General features: G+C 38.9%; 3 protein-coding genes across 4 annotated transcripts in view; 1 reads left to right on the plus strand and 2 right to left on the minus strand.

The window, feature by feature from the left end:
• Window positions 1–231: 231 nt before the first annotated feature.
• On the minus strand, window positions 232–8,279 carry LOC148079435 (TATA box-binding protein-associated factor, RNA polymerase I, subunit C-like). The gene is made up of 15 exons (XM_087790999.1): window positions 7,905–8,279; window positions 7,607–7,712; window positions 7,009–7,055; window positions 6,829–6,930; window positions 6,568–6,626; window positions 6,242–6,489; window positions 5,750–5,875; window positions 5,571–5,688; window positions 5,444–5,515; window positions 5,252–5,387; window positions 5,035–5,163; window positions 3,323–3,491; window positions 3,068–3,205; window positions 1,724–2,810; window positions 232–772 (listed from the first exon to the last, which is right to left on the minus strand). The coding sequence occupies exons 1-15, from the start codon at window positions 8,022–8,024 to the stop codon at window positions 727–729; spliced, it is 2,703 nt and encodes a 900-aa protein (XP_087647125.1). The 5' UTR covers window positions 8,025–8,279; the 3' UTR covers window positions 232–726.
• A 2,203-nt stretch (window positions 8,280–10,482) lies between these two features.
• On the minus strand, window positions 10,483–16,950 carry LOC148079436 (TATA box-binding protein-associated factor, RNA polymerase I, subunit C-like). Its single transcript, XM_087790997.1, has 15 exons — window positions 16,582–16,950; window positions 16,323–16,428; window positions 16,127–16,173; window positions 15,954–16,055; window positions 15,418–15,464; window positions 15,097–15,338; window positions 14,862–14,987; window positions 14,683–14,800; window positions 14,556–14,627; window positions 14,364–14,499; window positions 14,147–14,275; window positions 13,439–13,607; window positions 13,217–13,354; window positions 11,670–12,988; window positions 10,483–10,979 (listed from the first exon to the last, which is right to left on the minus strand). Exons 1-15 carry the CDS (start codon window positions 16,699–16,701, stop codon window positions 10,779–10,781), a joined length of 3,072 nt encoding a protein of 1,023 aa, XP_087647123.1. The 5' UTR covers window positions 16,702–16,950; the 3' UTR covers window positions 10,483–10,778.
• An 896-nt stretch (window positions 16,951–17,846) lies between these two features.
• Window positions 17,847–24,797, plus strand: part of wdr7 (WD repeat domain 7) — a 79,710-nt gene continuing 72,759 nt past the window's right edge. For both annotated transcript variants that reach the window (XM_087790995.1, XM_087790996.1), the window contains exons 1-12: window positions 17,847–17,985; window positions 18,633–18,804; window positions 18,939–19,045; window positions 19,126–19,204; window positions 19,285–19,459; window positions 20,426–20,502; window positions 20,596–20,715; window positions 20,824–20,969; window positions 21,051–21,153; window positions 21,956–22,100; window positions 23,413–23,531; window positions 23,716–23,848. In XM_087790995.1, the coding sequence (XP_087647121.1) occupies window positions 18,646–18,804; window positions 18,939–19,045; window positions 19,126–19,204; window positions 19,285–19,459; window positions 20,426–20,502; window positions 20,596–20,715; window positions 20,824–20,969; window positions 21,051–21,153; window positions 21,956–22,100; window positions 23,413–23,531; window positions 23,716–23,848 (1,363 nt within the window). In that variant the 5' untranslated portion in view covers window positions 17,847–17,985; window positions 18,633–18,645. The remainder of the gene's footprint in view (window positions 17,986–18,632; window positions 18,805–18,938; window positions 19,046–19,125; window positions 19,205–19,284; window positions 19,460–20,425; window positions 20,503–20,595; window positions 20,716–20,823; window positions 20,970–21,050; window positions 21,154–21,955; window positions 22,101–23,412; window positions 23,532–23,715; window positions 23,849–24,797) is intronic.

A 24,797-nucleotide genomic window follows, 5' to 3' on the forward strand; every position in this document is an offset into this window, starting at 1 on the left:
AACAACACTCATCCTAATGATCTTTGGTTCATTAGCTTCGCCATCTGAATGTAAACCTCACACTTGTACCTTGTTCTTTAAAAGTAAAATCAAATTTGTGGTATTGAAGCATTTGTGTGCTTCATTCTCGAGGTATTCTTTCCTTGCGTGTGTTGCAGGATTCAAACTTGAAATCACTCTCACACACAGTATGAAGCGTCCATGCAGCAGACATGTTAGTTGTGGGTTTGATGTGCCGGTGCAGAGCGACTGTAGGTCGAAGGCTGTAAATAGTATGAGCCTCAAGGGCTGTTTCTAGTGATTGAGAACCACTAGTAAGAATAGACATTCCAATAATCTAGAACTAGTAACTACTTTGTACAGAGACTTGAATGACATCCTCAAAGTTTGGTCATCAGATCACATTTATTAAAATAATATATTTATTCAACGATTGCAGAATTCAATTGAAAAAAAGTCATCATCATCTCACACCTAACATTCATCTGAAGGAATCAAACAGAAAAGACAACACAGCAGCTTCTTACCAAATCTGATGCTTCCTCGGGCGACTCGGACCAACAGTTGTGCCGATAACATCCAATCAGAGTTCATAGTAGAGACATTTCTCCAGATGTGTCCTCGTTGTACTTGTTCAGCCGACTTCATGTGTCCGCACATCAGCGGGGTCTCATTTGTTCACGGCTCAGAAGATGCAAGTGTGAAATAATCCGGCAGTCGTCTGGATCATTGGTTAAAATGCCATTCTGGCTCTCTTAGGTCGTCTGTTGGACTGAAAGAGTTGGTGAAAATTAGCCTCATGGATAAGTAGCATCACAAACGTTTCATGAATATGGTGACTGTGTTACTGTGCTGCCTTATAAACATCCAAATATATCATTTAAAGAAGTATTTGCATCTAGGATAAATCAGTTTACCGTATAATACTATAAAAACAGAAACGCCCGTTTCATTTTATTTAATTTTTAGCTGCTTGATCCACAGCAAGTGACGTCTGTCGGTACACGATCTGGGAAATCTGCACGATCCGGAAACGCAATGGTCCATTACGATGTTTTTACGGCAACCAGATTCGGACAAAAATGAAGTGTGTAACACGATCTGGGACTCTGTGTGTTGCCATCCAAATACACAACTTTATTTCAATAGCCGATGACGTAGCGTCTGTTTGGGTCTCAAAGCTTTGGTTTTATGAAAGAAAGAGGAAAGTTTATAATTGTGTCGATACCATCTGATGGTTACTTTCAAGACAGCTTTTTGTTGGCTAGCATGTCAATTTAAGTTTGTTTGTGTCAATGATCATAATAAGAGTTTATCCTGTAAAATGGTGGTTCATTTTGGAAGCACCTGGATTTAAAATAAATTTTAAAATTCTGTTACGTTTCAGACTCCATTATTAGTTTTCCTCTTTCCTATCTTTCATTACATCACACTTTGAGACAAGGCAATACATTCGACTATATAAATAAAATTATATTTTTGATTGTAACACACAAGCATACAATGGATGGATCACTGATTATTTCCCAGATCGTGCACCGACAACATAATACAGTACAAATAGGTTTGCCATAAAAACATGGCGAATCAAAACAGGCCATTGAGCATGTGGTTCCGTATCTGTCCGATGTAGACGTAGTTGACCATTTTGGTAAGGGGCACTCAGTCACAGCGAGGTAATGGTGAGAAAGAAAACAGTACATATAACATGTATAAAACATACCTCGTCTGCAAACGGTGACCCCACGGGCTTCTGTCCTGACGCGGCTCTGATCCCTCAGAGAAACAGAATGGTTCACTCTCACCATCATAGCTCAGGTTGCCCCATTTGGAGGAGTCCGATAAATAGTCTTGATCCGTCAGGTACCTTTTTTCCGCCTTCTCTTTCTCCCTTTTTCTTCTTAATGCTTTGATTTTTGCTGTCCTGTTGAGACCCAATTGGTCCTTCATATAATCCCGCCAGGCTTTCTCGCCCTGCCAGGAAATAGTGAGCCGCTCACTGAGCTCGTCCTTACATTGATCAGTTTGCACCACTTCAGGAAATGGCACCACCTTGTTAGGACACGACGGGATGATGCCGTTGACCAGCAAAGACCGGTTAGTCATGCACTCCATCAGCTCACATTTCAGACTTGGCAAGTCCGGCTTCTTCGATAGCTCCTCTTTATGGCGCTTTAATTTTTTCATGAGCCACTTAGTCTTGACTTCAACATGAATTTCACTTTGTTTTTTCTTGATTTTGGGGTCACGGCGCACAAGTTTCTGGAGCCACCGTTTCCAGGTTATGGCAACGATGTTACTCAGAGGAGATTGTTGATTGGTTGAGTCTGTATGGTTCTGGTGGCTGCTGGTGTCCATGGCATCAGAAGATGGTTCATTATCCCTCTTGTCATTCTCCTCCTCCTCCTCCTCCTCATCATCATGTACCTGCTTCAAATCTGGCTCAACACCGACAGTCAAGCCATTTAAATTCCGTTGTGTTCTTTTTCTTGACTGCGATTCCTCCAATGAGGCGTCAGAGTCTGAACTGGACTCATCAACGGTTCCATGAACAGGCTGGGTCGGGCCAACGATGTCCTCATCGCTGGATGTTTCAGCTACTGTTGGACAAGACTCCGACCGCACCAACGACTGGGTTTGGGTTTGAGGAGCGTAGCTTAAATCCTCCCGACACAAACGCTGTGAAGAGTCGGCTTCTTTTAAAGTTAGAGTTTGGTAGAAAATATCTCCGACCTCAGTTAACTGCAGAACACACAGGCAGTCGTCGTCACTTCCTGTTCCTCCTGAAGGCTTCTTGATGCACGTGAGACCTGGAAGTAATTGACAGACATGTCACTTTAAGTGTAAAGTGGTTGCCGTAGATTTTACCTGCAGCAGCGCAAAGTAGCTGTAGTGAAAACTTTAAATACATTAAATCCACCCACATAAATGTATAGAACAAATGTAAATGTAATGTTCTTTGTTTCATTATAAATGACTCCAGTAAACCTTGTTCTAATAGGTTCAGAAGTTGCTCCATTATTTTACCAACAGTTACATAATAAAGTGAAGTAAATCAAGCCAGTACCTGCAGCAGACCAGGACAATCTGTTGGCAGCCATTACTTGACGGTGTGGAATCTGGACTGGCAAGTGTTTCAGACTGTCTTTGGGTCTCAGTAGAGCTTGAGGAGGTCCTCGGCTTGAGCATGCCTCCATCCTTCCTCCTGAACATTGAAATATTCTTCCAGTGAGGCACTTTATATTTAAAGTATCCGTTTCCAGTGAGGTCCTTTATATCGAAGGATCTGTTGCTTATAGCAGAAATAAAATGATCCACAAACCTGAGTACTGCAGCAACGTGATCTCCTGGGAACTCTGAGAGCCAAGCAGCACTTTGTTGGTCACAACTCCAGGAGAAACGTGACAAAACATTGGCGGAGACTCCATCATGTGGTCCATCTTCAGCATAGGAACGCCGGGGAGTCTTTCATCAACGACATAAGCCGAGTACTGGACAAAGAAAGGAAGAGCAAGTTGAGACGAAGAGATTCTGGAATGTTTTGAGATCCACCTTTTTGCATTTCTGATCCATCCTACAAATTCTGGTCACTACATATGATCTTGAGTAGGGCCGAATTAGTTTTTTATTGAGTCGTATACAATTTTTAAACCACAGAGGCTGCAATAAACAAAAGGAAAAAAAAATGCTTACACCGACTCTACAGTAGGTGGCGGCAGAAACAAATGGGGGACAGAGATGAACACCTTTAATAACGTCTTTTCTTTCTTTTCTGCTTGTATTCAAAAAGTTGTTTATCATGTATTATTTAAGAGACACTTAAATCAACACATTAGTTGCCCTTTAAAGTAGGGATGCGCTATCCGATACAGACTCACAAAGTCAGATCAGGTATCGTTGAAAAAACTCCACGCAGGTTAATGACTATATTTGTGCATGACACATGAAAAATGTTTACTTTAATTCATCACATAAAACTCTGTAATGACTAACTTTTGATATCACATAGATATGAAGATCCAAGTTTAAGGATTTAGACAGAGAACTCACAACCTTTCAATAAATCCACCATGGCTGTGTCTGCCACGTGGTCTCCTACCAGTGGGACATGCCCTGAACACCTCACCTGGGAGGCATCCTGAGCAAACCCTCAACGCGGAGGATCAGCGGTTCTACCCTGAGCCTCTCCTGGATGTCCTTGCTTCTCACCCCATCTCTTCAGAGAGAACCCAGCTCTCTTCGGAAAAGACATAATTATATATAATTTAAATAATATAATTATTGAACGGTTTTTTTTAGTTTACATGTATTCGCAAAACTTAATTAATTTTGAAGCAGGGAATACAATTAAGTTTCTTTTATTTATTTGTTTATTATTCAAAAGTTTGCTATAACCTATGTAACGTAACATTTAAACTAACACACTAAACTTGAACTCACTAGAGGTGCAAGTTAATACTTAAAATTGGTGGTTAACTTAATGTATCATTATGAGATTGTTCCTAATGGGTTGCTGAGCTTATTTTATTTGAAATAATAACAGATTTTTCTTTTCAGTATCAGTCAGGTGACAGACCATAAGACAGTCTGCATCCACGTATCACAGAAGTTGTTGAAAGGAAAAGAAAATATGACCCACATTCAAATTATGTTAAAAAGATGAATATTGCATTGTCTAAGTATCTGTAAATGGATCAAGGTTTTTTTTAACACTAATAAGTGTTAATCACCACGAATGTGTAATAATAGAACATATAATAGTAATAGGTTTTTGTAGTTCTAGGTTTTGCTGTTCATTTGCACAGTCATAATAAAACTAATGTTATCATCAACACTAGTAAAAATGATTGAGTGTTGCTGTGGTTATTTAATAAAGTTGTTTACTTACAAGTACACGTAGTTAACAATTGGTATTCAAGTATCAAAAATGTACTAATATTGGTATCCACAAGTGAAATGCACTTGAACCCCTTTGTTAATCAAGACATGGATAAATAAGTACATACATGGAAAAAAATGTCAAATGTTTAGTACCTGTGTGGTGATAAGATGATGGAAGGGATGGACATCTTTCAAATATCGACAAGCAATAACTCTCTCTCCAGGATAACAATCAGACGTTCTACTGATCCCAAATAGACTTTGAGAGGAAGCAGGAGTCATCTGTGAGGGAGAGGCAACATTTAGAACAGAGTCTGGAGAAAGAAAAACATATTTCAATGATGGCTAAATGTATCCAGGGTTTACTTGCCCGGATGTCGGTCAATTCTGCGCCGGTCCTGTCAGCATACGTCACCACCCTTGGATGAGCCGAGAACTCGCACCATCGCCATCGAGAGTTGGCGTTGAAATTCAGGTTGTTGCTCTCTTCACGAACCTTCTGCACACTTCAGAGAGAGATTCATGTCAGCTAAAGAAACATTTACCAGAATTGGGAGCGAACCTTTTCCCGACGGTCCACAAGTGGGCGGATCCACCCTCGCTGGCCACCAGAACCTCCCCTAAAACATGAGGACTATCCGAGACGGTAAGACACGTGCGTGGAAAAGAGACTCATCATGAGAACCAACCTCGCACTGATGCAACACGCTTTTTCCTTGGTGCTTATGACCTGGAGTAAACAAGGATCTTGATTTTCTGTGTATTTCCAAACTCCACAGATGTGATCAGAACGAACTGCAACGCAATCTGAAAGCAGAAGCAAAATTAATATAAAAAATGATCTTCTTATTCGTATCTAAATACTCACGCTCGCTGGAGAGGGAGGCACAACTGATCTGTCTGGCAGGTGCTTTCAGTTTAATGCTGACAGGATTCCCATCAGTGACCAACACAGGCATGTCTTCTCTGCGCTGCAGCGCTACTTTGTGGAAGTCTGAGGTATTGCATTAACTTAAAGAACCAGCAAGAGATGGATACAAGCCCTATCTATTAGCTCACAATACTTTCTACACGCTAGGGTTGTCCACGTCTACATGTACCACACAAGTGTTTATTAAAATTATAGTCAGGTGCAACGCGGAGTAATACCACGCAGTATGGCTATATAGTATGCCAACATTTTGACAGATTTTTGAGTTCCATCTACTACATGAATCGGTTTTTTGTGGAAAAAATTCCTCATATCAAGGCTTCAGTATAAGATGGACGTGACAGATAAGCACCATGAAAGTATTTGGATGATTTTGAGTGTCTTTTTGGAAAAAGATAAACTATCACTTCAATAATAATATTAGGATACTTAGAAGGTCCACTCCTTGACCTCCAGGATACAGTAGACATCCTTGTGCAGAACCACTCTGGCCCTCTGAAAAGGGAATAAATGCGAGAGCGCCCCCTGTAGCCTGTTCAGAGAACAAACTTTGCTCCCCCTGATGTGTCAGCTCCTCATGCAGTAACGATCCCAAAAGCTCTGGTGGAATATCTGAGACAACATCTACCAGCAGTGAAGAAGAAGCTTTGAGGTGTACTTTATATTTTCCTCTGCATCTGATGGCAGAAGATCAAAAAAAAGAATATATAATTTAACATTAAAGCAGCTACTAGAGGGACATAAGGTTTACTTACGGTTTAAACACATCATCCTGAACATTTTGTAGAAATGGAGACGTGTTGGATGAATCATTCTGCAGAAAAGAGTACTTATATTTACAATCTAATACTTTTAATTATTCATTAAAACAACACACGTTTGCTTTTTTTCTTGCCAATTTTAACTTGTTTGGAAGTCATCAAAATGAGAAGAGACTGGGAATAGCTACTGGCAAACCTTACACAAGAGCAAAATCTTAAATGAAACCCCTAAAATGACAATAACTTTACACTCACTGTGTCCGTTTCCGTTATTGAAGTGCTCTCCAAACTTTCACTAACTAGGTTACTCATGCACCCAAAAGCATCCTGGTGATGATCCAAGTAGAAGTTCTGCATCTACACACAAACAAAAAGATTACAATTTAAAAAAAGCATAAGGTCTTCAAGTCATGTTTGCCAACCGTGTCAACCTACATGTTCTCTGAAATCCAGCGGTTGTGATTGTGATGCGGACCACCGAGCTGGAACGAAAAAATCCAAAAAAAATAAATCAAAACAAAATAGAAAATGAGGATGAATCATCCCTTGTGTTGTCTCTGGGGAGACCCCCTGACTTCCAAAAATACATACGCAGGGGTAGGAGTCATTCATCTTGACCCAGAGGAAACACAAGGGATACTACAAAACAGATTTATTTTGTGTCATTCGGGTCGCCTTGACCCCGAGAAAACACAAGGGTTAAGTACGATCTTCCTCTCTCTTTGCGCTTGATGGATTTACTGACTACTTTAAGAAACATCTTAAGACGTTTTTATTTGTTCAGGCTTTTCCTTGATTTTCTGGAACTACTGTTGTGTTTTCAGTTTTATCTTGATCTTTAAAGTATATACTTTATTGAATATTGTTTTGATTGTTTAAGCGCTTTGTGACCCTGGTCTGGAAAAGCGCTATACAAATAAAAAATACTTACTTACTTCTCCCAAAAAATATCAGTAATCATAACCACAAATATTAGTCAATACTTCAGATATTGTACAATACTTCCAGTTTTTCAAAAGGATAAATGACTTACATTTTTTGGGGTTGAACAGAGGAATGGGAACTGGCTCAGTGTTCTGCCAGGTCTCTGCTGTCGTCTGATGTCTGGAGGAAAAGGTCCAGTTGGTACCAGAACCACCCTGGAACACAACAGTTATATGGTTAATTTTAAAACAAAAAACGTATGTATTTAATAAAATACATATCACAGTATTGTATTCGAGGTTATGAAGAAGAACGTTTAGATAAAACTATCATCGTGAAACACCAAAGTAAAGTCATGTGTTGACACCAATATTCTCTCAGAACACACGTGTGACTAGTTTTACTACCTGAGGTATGAGTCCATCGTAGCTGCCGCATGTTTCACCGATGGCAGACCTGCTGTGCGGATTGTGAGACCCAGAGACGTAGTAGGAAGGAAACAGCTGCTTTGGGAAGTGATAATCCATGTTGATATCCAAACGGTCAGCGCGTGTCCTGATCCACAACAAGTCCGGACATGTTGTCCCCCTGCTAGGCTAATGCTAACACCCGGCTGTTCGTATAATCCGTACTAAAAGATAGTAATGGCATATTGTCAGTGGGTGACGACATACCACACATTTGATAAAGAAAGAAAAAAGACTTCAATAATCCACACAAAAGTGAAGTTTGTCTCAGAGAGAACAACACGTGCTGGATGTGACGGAGATCTGGAGCGCCGAATACGCCCCGCCCCCGCGAATGACGTCACGACGTTTTTTGAAATTCTATTACAAATATAATTATGATTATACTTTTATTAAACTATATTTAAAAATACATTAATTTTTATATTGATACGTAGTAACTAATATATACACACACACCCTAGAAGCATTTTGTAAAAAAAAAAAAAATGGATCGACATTATAGCTTCATAATGTATATTTAAAATAAATTTAACCATGTATAAGTAATTTATATATATAGAGTGCTTTTCCAGACCAGGGTCACAAAGCGCTTAAACAATCAAAACAATACTCAATAAAATATATACTTAAAAAGTCAAGATAACACTGAGAACAACACAGGAGTTCCAGAAAATCGAGGAAAAGCCTGAACAAATAAAAATGTCTTAAGATGTTTCTTGAAGGAGTCAGTAGATCATCAAACACAGAGAGAGGAAGATCGTTCCAAAGCTTAGGAGCAACAGTCTGGAAGGATTTCTCTCCTCTGGTCCTGAACCGTGTTCAGGAACCATCAGTAGATTCTGATCCACAGACCTCAGAGCCCGAGCTGGGATGTAAGGCTGGATCAGATCACTGATGGAAGGTCTGACCATGAATAGATCTTAAAGTAAGAACCAGAATTTTAAAGTTTATCCCGAAAGAAACTGGAAGCCAGTGAAGAGTTTTAAGGATCTGAGAAATGTGAGTTCTTCTACTAGAGCGGGTCAGAATTACGTATTTTTCATTTTGATTGACTTGCAAGTAAAGCTACCCAGAACCAAGTTGCCAATAAGTTACAATAACAAGGACAATGCAATGAATTGATGATTTAATTTAACTATATTTTTGATTTACTTCTCCGTATCGATGGATTTGTTATTATATATCATACCAACCACCGCTTTCTCATCTGTGTAACACTATCGTATAAGCATTCATCGTTAGCATTCCTAATATTCATGTTGAACATTTTTAAAGAATGTATGTATGAATGTAATGTACATTTTTTTAGTCCTCAATTATTTGCCGTTACGCGTGTCTAGTGCCAGTGTTATACCTTTTTTGTCCACCGTACAAATATAAGAAGAAATCGCAAAAAAACTATTTTGGGAAATTTAACCTTTAAACATTGCTTTTCAATGATAAATTAAAAGTACATGTATTTTTTTAATTCATAATTACACTTGTGTTATCTCTGGGTCAAGCTGATATTAGAATGTTAATATATGTGTTCCTTCCTTTTGCAGAAGGGTTCAGTCTACACTAAATTGCCAGAATAAATATTCGAAAATTTCCAGAATAATATTTGTACGTACAGGCTAATAAGTAAAAAAAAATGTCTTAAGCTACTTTACAGGAAAAATAAACTGTAAAAACCAGGAACCCCAGGTTATCTATAAAACCAAGGTTATATGAATTTGTGTGACGCCCTCTACAGGCTGTCGCTTTGTGTTACCGAGCCTTTGCCTCGTCGCTGAGGAAGATGGATGCCACTCTACCTATTTGAGGCCACCCTCAAAATGACCATATTTGAAACTTGGAGAGGAGGGTTGCTTGGCCACGGTTTTATAAATAACCAGTGTCTGCACGTTGAGCAACAGCGAGCAGTCGGTGCAATAGAACGAAGCGCAGCTTCTACAGGACCCGAGTAAGGGGAACACAACAGTGAAGGAATCTCTTCGATGTGAAATGGGTTTTATCCCATGCATTGCTTTCAGTAATCTTCCATGATCTTATTGATCAGACTCCATTATGACGTAATAATAGCTTCAATCCTCCTCCAGCCATTTGTTATCATAACCAGCTTTGTTTATACAATGAGTCCATTGGAGGTGGAGAGTTCCAGGATTGATGATGCGTAGTGACAAACCTTGATGCTTGACCAATCACAACAGAGGGTGTGGTTGGGGTTAAACAAGATTTAAGCTCCAGAAAAACAAAGCGCTGTTCAAACCCAATGCAAACATTCATATATATAAATTACTTGTACATATAACTTATGTACCAGTCGAAACTGGAGTTTTGAAATTAATTACATGTAATACAAGTATTGGTGTTATATCTCAACAAAAAAAACCCTATAAAACACAATAGTATATATTCAAACTGTCACTTATGTGTAAGAAGTAAGAATAGATATTCCAATAATCTAGAAAGAATTGAGCAGCTCAAGAATACCGTAGTTAACTACTTTGAGACTTGAATGACATCCTCAAAATTTGGTCACCAGATCAAATTTATTAAAATATTTATTTTAACAATTGCATAATTGAATTGAAAAAAGTCATCGTCATCTCACACCTCTTGCATTTGTAACATTCATCTGAATGAATTAATCAAACATAATAGACAACACAGCAGCTTCTTACCAAATCTGACGCACAAATTAGAGACATTTCTCCAGACATGTCCTTGTTATACTTGTTCAGCCGACTTCAAATGTCCATAAACCTGATTTGTTCAAAGCTCAGAAGACACAAGTGTGAATAATCCTGCATTGATCTTGATCACAGTTTAAAATCCCATCCTGGATCTCCTCTTTGGTTGTGTGCCCTGAGACGGCCTCATCTGACTCTGTGAGCTCTGAGAGAAGGACCAGAAGTTGGAAGGACTCTGAGGTGCACACATGTCAAATTTCCCCGGAGTGAACGTGTTAGACGTGGTCCGCCGTGATGTCACCGTCTCTGTGACCTGGTTTAGAGAGTATCTGTTGGACTGAAAGAGTTGGTGAAGATTAGCCTCATCGATGAGTAGCATCACAACAGTTTCATTCATTAAGTGACTGCGGTACTTTCGTGAATGATAAATATCTAAATATAGAATTTAAAATAAAGGATTGCTGCTTGGATAAATCAGTTTTATGTGGACTCCACGGTATAATACTTCTTTAGGTTATAAACAGTCAAATTTAGAGATGACAAGCTAAGTTAGTTTTTATTTTGAGCGTTTAATTTCAAACAGAAACATTACATTTCATTTTGATCTATGTTCTTTATATTTATCTTTAGACTTAGATTGTATCATCTTGTTCTTTCTCTTTATTTCTCTTTGTTCTTATTTTATTTTGATTATTTTTTATGAAAAACTGCTGTATTTGCTGTGGATAATTTGGAAAAAAAAACAATTTCCCGAAGGAGACCTCCTGAGGTATCAATAAAGTTCTACCTAACCTAACCTAATTATTTACTTGATCCACAGCCTGTGACGTCAACTGACATGTAACAGGAAGAAAAACTAGATTTGAGTATTAAATAAAAGCTCTTTCTTGAATACCAGAATCTGTCCGATGTAGACATAGTAAAACATTTTGGTCAGTACAATGGGTACAACCAGTAACTATGGAGTCAGGAGTCTTAACTTCTAGGGTCCCAGCAAGGTAACGGTAAGAAAAAAAAGGTAACATACCCCGTCTGCAAACAGTGACCCGACAGGCTTCTTCACTGGACTAGCTCCCTTTCCAAAGAGATTGGAAACACCGGGCGACTTCTGAGACAGAGAAAGATTCCTGGCGAGTCTGCCCGGGCTCTTCTGTGAAGAAACTATCTGGGGATGAGGTGTGCTGCTCATGAAGAGACTTGCTGCCCGACTCCCCTGAGACCGAGGCGGAGACCCCGGCTCCTCTGATCCCCCAGAGAGAGGTCCCGGCTCATCCACGTCGGACCAGGCCCTTTGGCTGCACCAGCCGAACGAGTCCAATAAATAGTCTTGATCCGTCGGGTAGCTGGAAGTGAAGCTGCCCGAGAACGAGTAGGATCCACCGCTGGCCCTTTTTGCCGCCTTCTCTTTCTCCCTTTTTCTTTTTAATGCGTCGACTTTCGCTTTCCTGCTGAGATCCAATTGGTTGCTCAAACTATCCTTGCTGCCCTTCTGGCTCTGCCAGAACACTGTGAGCCGCTCACTGAGCTCGTCCTTACATTGATCAGTTTGCACCACTTCAGGAAATGGCACCACCTTGTTAGGACACGACGGGATGATGCCGTTGACCAGCAAAGACTGGTTAGTCATGCACTCCATCAGCTCACATTTCAGACTTGGCAAGTCAGGCTTCTTCGATAGCTCCTCTTTATGGCGCTTTAATTTTTTCATGAGCCTCATGGTCTTGACTTCAACTTGAAAACTTTCACTTCGGTTTTTCTTGATTTTGGGGTCACGGTGCACAAGTTTCTGGAGCCACCGTTTCCAGGTTATGACAGCGATGTTACTCAGCTTCAGAGGGGATTGTTGTTTGGTTGAGTCTGTTTGGTTCTGGTGGCTGCTGGTGGCATCAGAAGATTGTTCTTCATCCCTCTTCTCTTTCTCCTCTTCCTCATCTTTCCATTCACGTACCGGCTTCAAATCTGGCTCAACATTGACAACAACCTTCAACCTTTTCAAGCCTTTTAAATTCCGTCGTCTTCTTTTTCTTGACTGCGATTCCTCCAATGAGGCGTCAGAGTCTGAACTGGACTCATCAACGGCTCCATGAACAGGCTGGGTCGGGCCAACGATGTCCTCATCGCTGGATGTTTCAGCTACTGTTGGACAAGACTCCGACCGCACCAACGACTGTGTTTGGGTTTGAGGAGCGTAGCTTAAATCCTCCCGACACAAACGCCTTGAAGAGTCGGCTTCTTTTAAAGTTAGAGTTTGGTAGAAAATATCTCCGACCTCAGTTAACTGCAGAACACACAGGCAGTCGTCGTCACTTCCTGTTCCTCCTGAAGGCTTCTTGATGCACGTGAGACCTGGAAGTGATCGACAGACATGTCACTTTAAGTGTAAAGTGGTTGCCGTAGATTTTACCCACAGCAGCGCTAAGTAGCTATAATGAAACCTTTAAATACATTAAATCCATGTAATGTTCTTTGTCTTATAACAAAGGATTCCATCAAATCTTGCCCAAATAGCTTCAGAAGTTGCTGCATTATTTTACCAACAGTAACATAATAAAGTGAAGTAAATCAAGCCAGTACCTGCAGCAGACCAGGACAATCGGTTGGCAGCCATTACTTGACGGTGTGGAATCTGGACTGGCAAGTGTTTCAGACTGTCTTTGGGTCTCAGTAGAGCTTGAGGAGGTCCTCGGCTTGAGCATGCCTCCATCCTTCCTCCTGAACATTGAAACATTCTTCCAGTGAGGCCCTTAATATCGAAGGATCTTTATCTTAACAGCAGAAATAAAATGATCCACAAACCTGAGTACTGCAGCAACGTGATCTCCTGGGAACTCTGAGAGCCAAGCAGCACTTTGTTGGTCTCAACTCCAGGAGACACGTGACAAAACATTGGCGGAGACTCCATCATGTGGTCCATCTTCAGCATAGGAACGCCGGGGAGTCTTTCATCAACGACATAAGCCGAGTACTGGACAAAGACAGGAAGAGAAAGTTGAGACAAAGATTATAGGAAGTTATAAGATCGTGAATGAAGCTATAATAATAATAATAATAATACAAAATCTTAATACTTATCAAACAGCTAAATTTAGCAGACGTTAAATATAATCACTTGATGAACATCTTATCAATTCTAAATAGACTTTCTGATGGAGTCACAATAGTACACACAGAACTGACCAGAGGTTTTTAACGCATTTCATTATAATATACAGAAGTGGCTGACAGGGAAATTATATGTGGATTCTATTAAATGATGTGAAGCTCATACTATAAATGATCTTGTATAGTGTTATAAAACAAATTGCATACTAAATTGTAATGTCAAAATTGGTAATAAAAATAAATCACAATTTTCCACGGGGTTTAAGATCGAGGCAACTGGACCAATAGAACTTTACCCTTTAATTAACCATGAAATGGATACATGAGAAGCTAAATGGACACAAATTGCAATTATATTTTCCCCCACAAAAATAGTTTATCCCGAAGAACGGTTGAGTGTACCTGTGTGGTGATAAGATGATGGAAGGGATGGACATCTTTCAAATATCGACAAGCGATAACTCTCTCTCCGGGATAACAATCAGACGTTCTACTGATCCCGAATAGACTTTGAGAGGAAGCAGGAGTCATCTGTGAGGGAGAGGCAACATTTAGAACAGAGTCTGGAGAAAGAAAACCATATTTCGATGATGGCTAAATGTATCCAGGGTTTACTTGCCCGGATGTCGGTCAATTCTGCGCCGGTCCTGTCAGCATACGTCACCACCCTTGGATGAGCCGAGAACTCGCACCATCGCCATCGAGAGTTGGCGTTGAAATTCAGGTTGTTGCTCTCCTCACGAACCTTCTGCACACTTCAGAGAGAGATTCATGTCAGCTAAAGAAACATTTATCAGAATTGGGAGCGAACCTTTTCCCGACGGTCCACAAGTGGGCGGATCCGCCCTCGCTGGCCACCAGAACCTCCCCTAAAACATGAGGACTATCCGAGACGGTAAGACATGTGTGTTGAAAAGAGACTCATCATGAGAACCAACCTTGCACTGATGCAACACGCTTTTTCTTTGGTGCTTATGACCTGGAGTAAACAAGGATCTTGATTTTCTGTGTATTTCCAAACTCCACAGATGTGATCAGAACGAACAGCAACACAATCTGAAACCAGAAGCAAAATTAATATAAAAAATATTCTTCTTATTCGTATCCAAATACTCACGCTCGCTGGAGAGGGAGGCACAACTGATCTGTCTGGCAGGTGCTTTCAGTTTAATGCTGACAGGATTCCCATCAGTGACCAACACAGGCATGTCTTCTCTGCGCTGCAGCGCTACTTTGTGGAAGTCTGAGGTATTGCATCAACTTAAAGAACCAGCAAGAGATGGATACAATCTATATTAATTTACAATCAATATCAATCAGTTATTTCTACACAGATAACAATATTAGGATACTGAGAAGGTCAACTCCCGGACCTCCAGGATACAGTAGACATCCTTGTGCAGAACCACTCTGGCCCTCTGAAAAGGGAATAAAGGCGAGAGCGCCCCCTGTAGCCTGTTCAGAGAACACACTTTCCTCCCCCTGATATGTCAGCTCCTCATGCAGCAACGATCCCAAAAGCTCTGGTGGAATGTCTGAGACAACATCTACCAGCAGTGATGCAGAAGCGTGGATGTTGTGTTTATATTTGTCGCTGCATTTGGTGGCACAAGATAAAACACCAAATTAAACAACATTAAAGCAGCTTATAGAGGAACAAAGGGTTTACTTACGGTTTAGACAAAATCTTTTGTAGAATTTTAGGCGTGTGGGATATAGCCTGCAAAAAGAGGATGTATATTAACTATCTAATAAGTAAGTAAGTAATTTATATTTATAGAGCGCTTTTCCAGACCAGGGTCACAAAGCGCTTAAACAATCAAAACAATACTCAATAAAGTATATACTTTAAAGGGCAAGATAAAACTGGAGTTCCAGAAAATCAAGGAAAAGGCTGAACAAATAAAAACGTCTCAAGATGTGAGTAGTCAGTAGATCATCAAACACAGAGGGAGAGGAAGATCGTTCCAAAGCTTAGGAGCAACAGTCTGGAAGGATTTCTCTCCTCTGGTCCTGAAGCGTGTTCAGGAACCATCAGTAGATTCTGATCCACAGACCTCAGAGCCCAATGTATTATGAATTTAAAAAAATACACGTTTGTTTTACTGCCAATTTCAATGTCTTTATAAGTCATCAAAATACAGGAAAATGGAAAGAGCTACAGCAAAAACTTTCTTAATAAACAACTAAAATTGTATCCGTTACTAACTTTGATTTTTTCCCTTTTCGAAGTGATGGCCAGCCCTTTACCGACTAGTTTGGTCATGCACCGAAAAGCATCCTGGTGATGATCCAAGTAGAAGTTCTGCATCTACACACAAACAAACAAAAAATACAGTAAATTAAGCTAGTTTGTTATTTGTTATCTTTTGTTTAACCTACCTGTTCTCCAATATCCAGCGGTTGTGATTGTGATGCTGACCACCGAGCTGAAACCAAAATAAATCACTGAATCAAAATGTATCAGAAAAAGAGAAATAATTTGGAACTAATCCAAATCATATCGTGTAGTGATCATAACCACAAACATTAGTCTTATCAACAACACTATCATTTTTTTAAATGATAAATCACTGACATGTTTTGGGGTTGAACAGAGGAATGGGAACTGGCTCAGTGTTCTGCCAGGTCTCTGCTGTCGTCTGGTGTCTGGAGGAGAAGCTCCAGCTGGTACCAGAACCACCCTGGAACACATGTTTTGATCAGAACACATCTATATTACACATTCTCACATTGACATTTTCTTTTAACTCAGAAAGCCACGCATCTGCACCACAACATAAAAACATGTTATTGATATTCTCTCAGAACACACGTGTTTAAACCAGTTTTACTACCTGAGGTATGAGTCCATCGTAGCTGCCGCAGGTTCCGCCACCGGTGGATTCTCGGTTCGGTTTCAAACATCCAGAGACGTAGTAGGAAGGAAACAGCTGCTTTGGGAAGTGATAATCCATGTTGATATCCAAACGGTCAGCGCGTGTCCTGATCCACAACAAGTCCGGACATGTTGTCCCCCTGCTAGGCTAATGCTAACACCCGGTTGTTCGTGCTGTCCTTACCAAAAAAAAAAAGTAATGGCCTCTTGTCAGTTGGTAACGACATACCACACATTCAATAACAAACTTAATCCAATACTATAAACTATGGAGTTTGTATCAGAGAGACAAACACGTGCTGAATGTGACGGAGATCCAATGAGCGGAGCTAAGCCCCGCCCACACATGACGTCACACCTGTATCTGCTTTTTTTTACAGTAATATTTTCTTTCAAATAGTTTTAATTAAGCAAAATACTTGGGAATAAGCAGCTTGAAAAAACAATTAATGATCATGCTAATTTTTTTTATTCATGAAGGCTAATGATCACTTTTATTTAGCATTTTCCTTAGATTTCCGTAATGAAAAAAACATTTTTTAATAACATTCTAAAATAAATATTTATAGTTCATATTATAATAATGTAAACGCAATTTTGACTTCAATTGTTTTGCCAGGAAAGATGCCAGGAATCAACGTGCCAATAAGTTGCAAAAACAAAGATAATGCGATGTATTGATGGTTTAATTTAATCTTATTTTTTATTTACTTCTCCTTATAAATGGATTTGTCATTGAACACTATTACTACTAATAATTTATTTATTTGAAGTTTTCCTTTTAAAGTTCTTTTTAACCTTTGTACCCATTTTAACCTATATACATTATTTTTCACTGTAGCTTTTAATCTGTTTGTACGCTGCTTTTTTGTGCCTCACATTTCTCCTAGATGATAATTTTCCTGCTACGAACGCATACAAAACCTACTTGGCGAAATGTAACATTGAATTTTGGCTTTAAGTTAATCGTATACTGTATTTAATATTTTTTCCCATAGAGTTGAAGTAATTTCAGAGGTAGTGAATTTTATTTTGAAAATTTCATCAGGACGTTGATTATTTAGCTATATAGATTGATGAATAATACATTTCTCTTTTTGAAAAACCTATTACTTTAAACCATCGTAAATTGTTAAGAGAAATATAACTTTGCTACACATTAATACTCGACTACTCTTACTTAGAAAGCCGTGACCGGAAATGGTTCTGCATGTCTTGTGATCACATGACCTTCGTGAATCGGCTTGTAGGAGAAAAAAAACGACTGAATCCCCAGCAGTGGCCGCTTCTACCTGGCGTTGAGGGACATTTACTCTGACGACGTTCTTCCTGGACAACATGTTTCAGTAAACATCGACTCCTGGTGCGTAACGTCAATGTTTTCGCTCGTGTTTTCATCTTGTTATCCTCATTCCTTACCCGGAAATGCCGACATTGCAGCTGTAGTAGCGCAGCGAAGCCTCAGCTGTCAGTGCGTGAGCAGATCAAGATGGAATATATATTGAATAAAATCATTTGTGTTTCTTTACCGTTTGGTTTTAGACGCACAGCTGGTGACTTAGCAGGTGTCGTGTTCAACGAACATGTCGTTTTGTGATGCACATATTGTGTCGTGCTTAGTTTCTTTTTAATGTTAAAATGCAGTATTATGGCTGGATTTAACCACATATAACCATCTACCTTCATATATCGATCCTGCCTGGTAAGATTTAATATTGCCTTCAATCAGCATCGTTTTGTTTCCCTAATATAATAGCAATACAGTACATTTTGTTTACACTAATCTCTGACGTGTTCAGATTAGTTAGAAGTTAAACCAAGTATATTTGAAACGACATTTTTCATAGACAAGAGCCTTATTGTTGTCACTATTGTAACCTTGTTTTAAATTTATCTCTACAGTATATCATTTAGGAATCTTGACTAGTACATTTAACGTGTGCATCACTGGCCCCGGAACATGTGTTGAATCAATTTGTGTGAACATCTGTTGTTGTCGTCTTCATCCAGACGATCTGCCAACATGTCCGGGAACAACCTGGTTTTACCCATCGTGCTGTGGGGCCGCACGGCTCCCACTCACTGCATCAGCAGCCTCCTCGTGATGGACGATTTCAACACCATCATCACAGGCTGCCACGACGGACAGATCTGCCTCTGGGACATGACTCCGGAGCTGCAGGTACCTTTACGTCACATTTAAACCTCATTTATGACAAACCCCTTTTCTAAATGGTTCTGTTATCTTTGATACAAGTTAATTTGGAGCTACAGCGACGATTGTAAATCAAACCAAGGCTGTTTTAAATGTTGCAGATTTGTCCCAGAGCCATGTTGTTCGGGCACACAGCCTCCATCACTTGTCTCTCCAAGGCCAGCGCGTCCAGTGACAAACAGTACATAGTCAGTGCGTCAGAGAGCGGGTGAGTTCGGTTGGATTTACAGGTGTGATGTTATGTTTTTTTTGTCTGCTAAAACCACAAATTCTTCTCATATTTTCCAGGGAGATGTGTTTATGGGATGTCAACGATGGACGTTGCATCGAATTCATTAAATTGGCATGTGCCCACACCGGCATTCAGGTGATGATTAAATAAAAATAAAAAAACATTTTTGTACATTTAACTGAATCACTTTTCTTCATCACACTGTGACTCTCCAGTTCTATCAGTTCACCATCGGCACCCAGCGCGAGGGACGTCTGCTCTGTAACGGCCACTACCCAGAAATACTGGTGGTCGACGCCACCAGCCTGGAAGTGTTGTACTCGCTGGTTTCAAAGATCTCCCCCGACTGGATCAGCTCGATGAGCATCATCCGATCTCACCGCACACAAGGTAGGAGACCAATGATTAAAAGGGAACCAACTCTGAGCAAAATTGCAATAATTTAAGCCACTTTAAAAGTGATAGTTCACCCAAAATTCTAGTTTTACTCATGTTCTATTCTCTCTCATGTTAATTAAAGGTTGATATTATTTTAATCTTTGTCAAAAATTATGCCTTTATAGACATCCAAATACCTCCCCTGTGCTCGTCTGTAACGCCCAATTTGTATTGAAGCCTCGACATGAGAAATTGTTCCTTAAATACTTAGTTTTGTTTTAAGTTTGTTTCTAGTGAAAGCTTTAGTTCTCTCAGCTCTAGCTAGAATCTAGAAGTATCCTCATTTAAAACATTGCAAGTGTCCATGTGCAAGATTTATGCTGATAAACTAACGGCTTCCGCTACAAACAAACTTAAAATATAGACTTGTTTATCCTAATGTCGAGGCTTTAATACAACGGGGGTGTTACAGACGAGCAATGAAGTAATTATTGTATTCTTTTAACTCACTTCTCCACTTTTACTTCCCTTATCTAGAGTTTTTTTTTTGTTCAGTGAACTTTATTCATTATTGTTATTGTTTATATATACATTTATTTTTGTTTCTATGTATATTCTTTAGGTATTCTGAAATCATTTCTGTATTATTAGTGATTTAATTTTGCAATACATGTTTTTTTGAAACTCTATAAATAGTTATTTCGTCTGTGTTACTGTTCAAATGTTCCCTCTGTTGGATAATTAAGATATATCTTAAATATAGTCTTATATCCTGCTTTCATTATGTTTTACTTCAGGTCAATTGGAATGTATGAAATATTTCAAAGTAAACTTAAAGGTAAATTAAAGTTGCAAAGTCTCTGAAGATAAAGTTTTCTTTTTGCATTTAGGAAAATAAGCTCTATAGTGTCAAAAGGCGTTTACTTTGTAATCAATCCTCAAAGATATTTAAGTCCTCGTCAAACCTTATCTCTCCAGAGGACACAGTGGTGGCCGTGTCTGTGACCGGGATACTGAAGGTTTGGATCATTACAGCCGAGGTCAGCAAGATGCAGGTACGTCTCCCTGTTCATTAAAAACAAACAATACAAATGTATTCATCACCACATCAAACATTTGTGAGCTGTAACCTGCTTGTCTTCGCTCAGGACCTGGACCCTGTTTTTGAGGAAGAATCCAAACCAATTTACTGTCACGGATGTCAGACCATTTCCTTCTGTACCTTCACTCAGAGCAGTTTGCTGGTCGTCTGCTCCAAGTACTGGCGGGTAAGAGCGTAAACCTTTTACTGTAATTATACAGTTACATTTGGTGAAAGAGTTTAAAATAATCATATATATTTTAAAAGGTTGCTTCATTGTGTGTGCTGTCTTCAGGTGTTTGACGCGGGTGATTACTCGCTGCTGTGTTCGGTGCCCAGTGACGGGGATCAGGCCTGGGCTGGAGGAGAGTTCATAGCTTCAGACATGGTCATCATTTGGACCGAAGACGGCGGGAGTTGCATCTATAAGCTTCCTGCCAGGTGATGATGCAGTGGAGCTTGGCTGGACTTAAAGACGGACCAACATATGAAAACTGATCCCGCATGTTTTTTCTTTTCTAGCTGTGTCCCTGCGAGCAAACATTTCCGGAGCGACGTCGGGAAAACCAGAGAAAGCGTGACTCCCCCGTTGGTCTACAGCATCACTGACTGCTCAGACAAACAGGTCCACTCTCAGACACCAGTCTTGACACAAAATTCTGGTTTTACTTAAAGGGAATATAGTACATTTAGTTCAGTAAAAAATGAACAGAATTACATTCATTTTATTTTCTTGTATATTGGATCAGGGGGTCCCCAACCTTTTTTACACTGAGGACCGTCATTATATTTATGGATCGGCCTTCAGATAAAAACAGTACAAATATAATTCACTAGTTAACGGGTTCATTTTCTTTTTTTAATATTTTTAACGTAAGGTTGACTGAAAGTAGCATCTTGACATGTCAAGAGTCACAGGCTAATGTTACTTCTGAGACAAAAAAAACTTTTCTGAACGTAATAATCAACACAACAAATTATATAAATGATCTTTTCATTTTTTCTTTTCTTTCTGCGTGAGCTGGTAACTGATGCCTCAAGAACTGATACCGGTCCCTGGACCCCTGTACCACTATGTACATGTCGTTAGCATTAGCTTCATTGTTCTGCTTTACATGGTCCTTTTTATGGGGTTTAGTGTCTACATCATATATATTATAAACAATTTTTTTTTGTTTAGTTTAATTGTTTCATCTATTGAGACATTAACTTTATCTTATGGGCTTTTTTTTTTAAAAAACTTGACTTCAATAGTTTTTTAGAATTAATAATAAACTTTTTAATGATTCTTCATTATTTGATTTAAAGTATATCTTTGTCACATATTTAATACTGACCTGATAGGAGACTGAATATCTTTATGAGTTCTAAAACTAACACTTTATAGAAATCTATTTTTTCATGTTTCTTTCTCTGTCACCCTCCAGCTCCTGATCTGTCCTCCTGTGACCCGGTTCTTCTTCGGGCGCCGAGAGCCGTTCCACAAGCTTCTCATCCAGGGCGACTCTTCTGGCCGACTGTCGCTGTGGAGCATCCCTGAGTTCCCCCCCGAGCTGAAGACCACCTCTCCGGGTAGGATAGTGAACTGTACAGCATATTAATATGACAGAATTGTTATTGTGATTTACACTCTTTTACGAGGCTGTTTGAAGTCGATGTGTCGACCTCAGGGCCGGAGGGTAAAAGTCATTTAATGTGGTTTGACAGATGGTTTTCACAAAATCAAAGTAGATTAATGTTCATGTTTGAACCTATAAAGATAAAAGAAATTGTGTCTGATAAAGAACAGATGTTATTAATGTCAACAATTAAACAGAGACGCCTGATTATAGTAAAACTAATGTTTAAGTAAAGCGATCTGATGTGTTATATGTTGGACCAACACAGAGAAATGTAGAATAGATTGAGGCGCCACTATTAAAAACACTATTTTCCAATCTTACTGAAACTTCCTCTTTGTTAATATACATTTAATTTGAACCGTTTTTTGGCACTTCTTAACATCAACAATCTATCTAAACATACGTTTAAAACTAACTGTTGAAATCCAAAGTTTTTCGTGATGTTATTATCTCTAATGATCAAGCTAATCTGTCGCATTCAAGCGAGGAAAAAGGTCAATATCATTGAGCGATAGCTTCTTATCAGCATTTTCTTTCATTATGTATGACTCATTAATGGATTATTCAGACTTGCAGGTAGTGATTCATTTTAATTGGAGAGCAGTTAAGAGGCCTTAGGGAGACACCATGGTAACAGGTGTCACAGCTTGATTCTGTGGGTATATACTGAGAGAGATGGAGGCGATCAGTACTTCAAGTCACTCACACTCATTACTCAGCTCATCAAATTAAATATTATATAATACACAAATTAATATATATGTATGTTCAAACACACGCAAACAGACACTCACGTATAAGCCCTCAAGCACTGCTGATCTATTCACCACTTCTGCAAATCGCTCGTCACCCACTGCACAACGCCATCTAGTGGCTGAACTAAAGAACTACAGTTGTGAACATGAACCGCATCGATTAAAAAAAACAAACCCTTTTTCATTTTGGTAAAAACTAAGTCACTAAAAAGAATAGTTTACCATCAATACTGGAGAATATCACTGAAGTGAGATTTGAACATCTTGAGAAACAAATATCTGGAGATATGAATGTCAGGAGATACTGATATCACACGATAAAACACAAAAGAACATTTATGTCCCATTCGGTGATCTGTATAAATCAGTTAAAGGTAAGTTTAAGGGAGTAATACTATTACTGCTTATGTATTAATGAAGACAAATTATGAAAATAAACCCTCTTTCCAGAATATTCAATATTTCTTGATTCTAAATCTCAAGTGTTTCCTTGTGTTTTATCTCCAGGAGAGCTCCAGGTGTCCTCCACCATCAGTCTGCAGCAGGCCTTTGACAAGCTCACGCCGGTGTCTTCAGGCATCATCGACCAGCTCAGCGTTCTTCCTGGCAAAGAGGCACCCATAAAGGTCCCAGATTTATATTCAATTCAGACTTTTGATAATTTGAAAATATTCTTCATACTCATATTCATACATTGTATGCATGATTTATAACTAACTAACGGAGGTTTCTAGAGACATGTTTTCAGCTCTTAAACTGTATATATCTAAAACATACATCTGAACTTGTGTCCATCTTTTGTGCGCACAGGTGACGGCCAGCGTCTACATCCCCTCACAGGGCCGCCTGGTGTGTGGGCGGGAGGACGGGAGCATCATCCTGGTGCCCGCCACTCAGACCGCAATCGTCCAGCTTCTTCAGGGCGAGCACATGCTCAGGAGAGGTGAGAGAGCGTCGCACGTCCTCCAAACTCTTTCCTGCTTGAAGCTTTAACTCGTGGCATTAGATCCCTGAACCTTTCAGAATCAGAATCTTTTATTGCCAGTGTTACAACTTATATTTTGTGGTGTCAGTACAGAATAAAAGAACAAAATGATCCAACACACAAAGTAAACAATAGAAAAACAGAACTTTCAGACGCCATTTAATACATTATTGTGCTTTGAAAACATGTTAAATGATGCTTAATTTGTTATTTACTAATCAAATTCAGGCTCAGAATGATTTTGTCTGATTGTTTGGTCACAGTCTGATTATGATTATAATTTATTTATAAAATATAAAGATTTCAATACACAAGTTTAGCACTGATAGATGTTGACATATTATGTTTTTAAGTAGACCAATAAAAACATGATATTATATATATGATATTCCATTCTAATAATTGTAGAAGTCATTTCTTTAATTAATTAAAAATCTGGTATATAAAGTGCCATCATATGGAGTTAATAATTCATACATTTAAAGTTTGAATAGTTTATTTTTGGAATAATGATTGAATAAAAAAAATAATTTTTTTTTATACATATTGTTTGATAATACAAAACTTAATAACATTATTATAAAAAGGTTTTGACATTTTATTTTGAATTTAAAAGGCTATGAATGAAATGTATTGAATTTATTCACTTTTAATAATTTAGTTTTGAAAATGTAATTATTACAAGCACTGACAGATGTTCACACATTATGTTTTTAATTAGACTCATGAAAAACATGTTTTCATTGATCATTCTGATTAATAATCATTATATTTTGACCTACTTACTTACTTACTAGAACCTTTGATCGATATCACAGGCCGACAGCAACAAGTTAAAAAGAGTTTAAAAATGTTGAAATATAAATAAGATAAAATAACACTTGCTTGTTTACTTCTGTTTAAACGA

Source organism: Callionymus lyra, chromosome 5, assembly GCF_982586985.1.
Source record: "Callionymus lyra chromosome 5, fCalLyr1.hap1.1, whole genome shotgun sequence".
NCBI classification, from domain to species: domain Eukaryota; kingdom Metazoa; phylum Chordata; class Actinopteri; order Syngnathiformes; family Callionymidae; genus Callionymus; species Callionymus lyra.